This window comes from Eschrichtius robustus, chromosome 8 (assembly GCF_028021215.1).
Source record: "Eschrichtius robustus isolate mEscRob2 chromosome 8, mEscRob2.pri, whole genome shotgun sequence".
Taxonomy (NCBI): Eukaryota; Metazoa; Chordata; class Mammalia; order Artiodactyla; family Eschrichtiidae; genus Eschrichtius; species Eschrichtius robustus.
This window is the reverse complement of record NC_090831.1, coordinates 91,191,916-91,198,035: the sequence shown is the minus strand read 5'-3', so window position 1 is coordinate 91,198,035 and position 6,120 is coordinate 91,191,916. Positions and strand designations below refer to the sequence as shown.

Below are 6,120 nucleotides of genomic sequence, written 5' to 3'. Positions count from 1 at the left end.
GGACAACAAAAATTTAAAAATTTTGTGCATCAAGTGGCACTATCAACAGAGTGCCAGGCAACCTGCAGAATGGAAGAAAATATTTGCAAATCATATACATGGCAAGAGATTAATATCCCTTATCATATATAGAGAGAACTAAAACTCAATAACAAAAAAAAAAAAAATTCAAAAATGGATAAAAAACTTGAAGAAACATTTCTCCAATGAAGATATACAAATGTCCAATAAACACATGAAAAGATGCTCAACATCACTACTCATTAGAGAAATGAAATATCAAAGCTGCAATGAAATACCATCTCACACCCATTAGGATGGCTACTATATACTATATGAACAAACAGAAAATAACACATGTGGGCAAGGATGTGGTGAAATTAGGACCCCTGTGCACTGTTGGTGGAAATGTAAAATAGTATAGCCACTGTGGAAAAATAACATGATTGTTCCTCAATGATTAAAAATAGAAATACAGCTTTTTGGATCCGCCATCTGCGGTGGCACCACCGCCAATATGCAGATTTTCGTGAAGACCCTGACGGGGAAGACCATCACTCTCGAGGTCGAACCCTCGGATACAATGGAAAACGTAAAGGCCAAGATCCAGGACAAGGAAGGAATTCCTCTCGACCGGCAAAGACTGATCTTTGCTGGCAAGCAACTGGAAGATGGACGTACTTTGTCTGACTACAACATTCAAAAGGAGTCCACTCTTCATCTTGTGTTGAGACTTCGTGGTGGCGCTAAGAAAAGGAAGAAGAAGTCTTACACCACTCCCAAGAAGATCAAGCATAAGAGAAAGAAAGTTAAGCTGGCTGTCCCGAAATACTATAAGGTGGATGAGAATGGCAAAATCCGTCGCCTTCGTCGGGAGTGCCCTTCAGATGAATGTGGTGCTGGAGATTTTATGGCCAGCCACTTTGACAGACATTATTGTGGCAAATGTTGTCTGACTTATTGTTTCAACAAACCAGAAGACAAGTGATTGTATATTGGTTAATAAAAGACATGAACTAATGAACTAAAAAAAAAAAAAAAAAAAAAGAAATACACTATATTAGCAATCCCACTTCTGGGTATATGCCCAAAAGAACTAAAATCTGGGTCTCAAAGAGACAGTTGTATACCCATGTTCATAGCAGCAATATTCATAATAATAGCCAAAATGTGGAAGCAAACCAAGTGTTCACCTACAGATGATGGGTAAGTGAAATATGGTGTATATATATATGCAATGGAATATTATTCAACCTCAAGAAGGAAGAAACTTCTGATGTATGCTACAAGATGGATGAATCTTGTGAACGTTTTGCCAAGTGAAATAAGCCAGCCACAAAAAGACAAGTATTTTTTCATTCCACTATTATGAGGCGCTTAAAGTGTTTAAAATCATAGAGACAGAAAGTAGAATGGTGGTTTCCAGGGGCTGGGAGGAGACGGGAATGGGGAGTTATTATTTACTAGGCATAGAGTTTCAGTTTTTCAGGATAAAATGTGTTCTGACGATGGATAGTGGTGATGGCAGTACAACATTATTAATGTATTTAATATCACTGAAGTGTACACCTAAAAATGGTTAAGATGGTAAATTTTATATGTATTTTACCACACTAAAAGAAAATTGGAAAAAAATATGGTTGACCCTTGAACAACATGGATTTGAACTGGCATGGATTCAATAGTAAATGTTTTTCAATTGTAAATACTACAGTATGACATGATCTGCAGTTGGTTGAATCTGTGGATGTGGAACTGTGGACATAGAGGAAACTCAGATACCAAGGGCTGGCTGTAAGTTTTATGAGGATTTTCAACTGCACAGAGGGTCGGCGTTCCTAACCCCTACGTTGTTCAAGGGTCAACTGTAGGTATTAAGTAACCCCAAGAGCAATAAGATATATTTAAATAACTAGGGAAGAGAAGACTACAGGGACCTGAATTTCACTCTGTTGAAATGAAACATGCAAATAACTTTTCTTTATGGCAAGATACTGAAAATGCCACTATACTGAATGCTAGGCAGAGTATCATACTGAGAGCTGCTTCCAAGGACTAAAAGAGAGTGTGAGAGGAAGGTTATATATACTAAAATCTTTGCTCCACTCAAAGAGTAACACCAAACTCAGCTATTGCTGGGTAATATTTGTCCTAAGTGTTGATGAATAATGACACACTCGCTAGTAGAATATTAATATAATAGTTAAAATAACAATACTTATTCTGTCCTCTGTCCACACACAAACTTAAATTTTCTAACAGACTAGTTGCTCGCTTGCTCTCTTCTTCAAATTATAAATACTTAATATTTTAAGTTTAAAATATCTGAGTTATATATATGATATATTAACAGCTATATTACAATCACAGGCTCAATATTATATTTTTAATTTAGAGGAACCAAAATAGTAAAAATGAGAGATTACAGAATTACTCTTAAGGTGGTAAAAAATCTAGTAGAGGTGTTAGGGGATTTGTTTTAATGGATAGGAAAGAGTTGTAATTTCTAGACAAATGGTGACATGAAATTGAGTGTAATTTAAGAACTTAAAGTGTACTTTAAAATGTTTTCAATAAATTTTAAAATGTTCTGAAAACATTCAGCTTACACTATTCACTTATTTAGAATATTTTATAGACCGACCAACAGAGATACATATCAGTTCAAGCTTCCGCCAAAAGAGTACAGATATTTAAATTGGTTGTTTGAGAACTGATGAGACTTCATGGCTGGTGCAGTTTGAGCAGAAATTATGTTTATTATCGACCAAGAAGGCCCTCAGGTTAATGAAACTTAAACAAGCTTCTTCCTAACTCTAGGCCCCTGGCGGTCCTGTTCTTAGAGCATTTACTTTAGAAGACTTGTCATTGTCAATTCTTTCTCTGCCCCTTTAAAAAATCTTGCTATAACCCAGGAATGACTTTCTCTAAGACCTTGGGGCCAACTCTTTGAAATGTAATCATCTAGAATATAGTGCCCTTATTTCCCAGTTTCTGTGGGAGGATAGAAGCCTAATTTAGATGGGCACCAATTAGTTAACACTGATGATCTAATCATAAAGGAAACCATTTGCATATTTAATGTGTGGGACACATCCCATCATCAATCCCCCTCCTTCCTGTCCTCCAGTGCTTAAAGACACTCACATCATTTGTTTCAGGGGAGTTGAGTTCAGCTTCTATGCCCAATTCCAAGAGCCAGAATAGTCTTCCTTGCTTGTTTAACTTTGTCCAGTGAAATTTTTGCATTAACACTGTGAAAGATATGGTCCCAAACAGACCAAAAAAAAAAAAAAAAAATCATTATCTGAACTGCAGTCATTACTATTGTCTAGTGATCAGCTGGCCTCAGGCATTCTCTTGTCAGTAAAAGCTTATTTAAAAAGACCAACCTTATACAGCCTCCTCAAAAGTGAAAGGCTTATTAATTCAATTGAAAGAAGGAAGGTGGAATCTCCATTCCAGTTCCAGATCCCAGTAAGGACTCCACAGGGGAGAAAGGGAAGCAAGGGAAGCAAGGGAAGCAGCTCTCTTCCTGAGTGCACAGACCAGAAAAGAGAGGAACTCACTACGTCAGAGACTCTAATTTTCTACTTTAGTCCAACATATTTCCAGTGACTAACAATCCACAGAATAATGAGTTTGAACTACCTCCTGCAGGGCCAAAAAAAAGAAATCCTTACTACCCAAGAAATAAATAATCTTCACATAAGACCTTAATCTTCAAAGGTAAGCACAATTATACAGAATTAAATATATTTTGAAGCAAAACCCTTTTTGTACTTTCTCATCGCTTTTTGTGTGGGTGATAATTTACTGACATATAATGAGTAAAATGGGTAAAAGAATATTGAGAGAAAATTGGACAGGTTGTTCAGATAACAAAAGACAATTCTGCCTTTCATTTTTTCTTATTCCTCAGTAGACTATGGATTTACTAAAGCTACAGAATAGCCCTTGTTCTAGGAACTGCCTCTGCAGGTAGAGGGAAGTTGTGAATATATATGAACATAAAGGTACTGGTAAAATACATGAGGACAGAAGTTGTCAACTATTCCAAGTATCCATGTTTTACGTTAGCCATTATTTTTTAAAAGTACATGACAAAAAAGGTCTCATTAAAACAGAATACTGTTGTCCTCTTATTAACTCAAGATAGAAATCACCCAACGGTGAATAATGGAAATTCATTACAAGGAAAGTATTCTGAAAAATTAAGCTGAAACAACTTGATGTGAGTGAGAGGACAGCATGATTCAGTCAAGATTATGGAGTTATATTTAAAATTTCCATGCAACTGGAGGCAAAATTTTAAGGTAAAACCATTTAGCTTTTATCTAACTTTCCACCCTTTCTACTGAGCCTCTTCCCTCCTCCTGCTGCATCTGGGGAAGTCGCAGCCCTGACCCCACTAGCTGGATATCTACACTTCATTTGGTACTTCTTATTGACTGTAGAACTCTCAAAAGCAAAAAATAAAATATCCAAAGTTTCTCTTTCAGGTCTTTGAAAGAGACTGTTTTATTTGGCGGGCACCCTTCCTGTGTACCTTAAATTTCCATAACTAGATCATTTCTGACTTCACCCATTTGTCATTAGATGTTTTATACAAAACTAAACAGCTTATAAGAGTGATTAACTCTAAAACTATTGATTAATCAGAAAACCATAATGGTTATTGATAATATACTCTGGAACCCTGAGATGGTTATAACAATTAAAATGAAAGTAACAAATTTTAAAACATAAAACTTCAATACCATGTAAACTTTTAAGTGATTCCATTTTGAAAATAAACAAGCTAGTTTTCTCTTATGCTTAATCTACTTTGGGGAAGAAACAGGAAAGTACAGGAAATAAAAGAATTTTCCTTGATTTTTAAAGACCTGAAGATTGAAAGAGGTACCAAATAAAGAGAAATTTCCCCTTGAATTACTCACAGTTTGAGGGACGATGGCAAATGCTCTACTATTTGAAGACGAGGTAGCAGTGGAATTCTAAATGTTGATTAGTGCTTCTTGTTAAAACGGACATCAGGTATAAACCTAAGATTTTGCTCCCAACCTTGCCATTTCTTCAAATTATGCTCGACTTTCATATTGGAAAAATTATGCTATTTTGGAAAATTCAAATGAAAGAAAAGGTAGGGAATGTACATATACAATCAAAAACATTTATCAGTTTACTTGGTGTGAAATATAACTAAAGCAAAGATTTATAATTGCATACATAGAAATTAGCTGATTAGTTATTTGTTAACTGCTTACCAAAAATATCACAGGGAAAGGTTTTTAAAAAATAATTCATCACTACAGAATTGGCTGTCAGTGAATACAATAATCTCTTTCAGCAGAACAACGCACTTATTAAAAAGTATAATTTGCTGTTTCATCATATCTTCTATCCACCTTGGATTTGAATGCTAATCATTCATGGTTTGCTGCTGTTGTTTGCAACACCTTTAAAATTCATTACAAACTATACTGAGATTGTAAACACCTGTATATTTCTGCATACATATGTATAGAAAATCAATATTGCTATGCTAAAGTGTTTGAAAAAATATTACAACTATCTCAGCAGTTCTACTGATCCTTTACTACTTTGATTTCCCTTTATGGCATTTTTTATGTTTTTGCAATACAAGAAAATATATGGCCTCAGTTTACTAATCCCTCTTGTTGGGAGAAAGATAGTTCACCAAGTCAATTAAAGTTTCTTTTGGAAGGTATCTTCCAAAATGTAAAAAGTCTTTATCCAGATGCTAAAATGAGCAAATGAATATTTAACAAAATTTAACAGGTCCTTTCACAGGATCCCTCCTACACAGTCATTCTCAGGCTACCAAAAAAAAAAAAAAAAAAAAAAAGAGAGAGAGAGAGTTTCCTTGGAGACAATACTGAATAAACCAACCAACATTCCTAAGTCTGAGTATTTTTCAAATGTTTTGGAAAATTATCATAGGAGTCTACGCAGCCTTCTTTCTGAGAGCAAAACATTGGCTAGCTCACAAATAATTTTGCCAACTTACGACTCTCTAAATGAGGGGCTTTCATTCATTCATTCACTCATTCATGTTAATCTAAGAACTCTTGATTGAAAAGAAATTTTAAGAGGACA

General features: G+C 35.1%; 1 protein-coding gene across 1 annotated transcript; it reads left to right on the top strand.

The window, feature by feature from the left end:
- The first annotated feature begins 484 nt into the window (after positions 1-484).
- Positions 485-1,033, top strand: LOC137768512 (ubiquitin-ribosomal protein eS31 fusion protein-like). The gene has a single exon (XM_068550052.1). It carries the CDS (start codon positions 518-520, stop codon positions 986-988), a length of 471 nt encoding a protein of 156 aa, XP_068406153.1. The 5' UTR covers positions 485-517; the 3' UTR covers positions 989-1,033.
- The last annotated feature ends 5,087 nt before the right edge of the window (positions 1,034-6,120 follow it).

Coding starts and splice junctions, on each gene's coding strand:
- LOC137768512 (XM_068550052.1), top strand. CDS start 518: ATGCAGATTTTCGTGAAGACCCTGACGGGGAAGACCATCACTCTCGAG.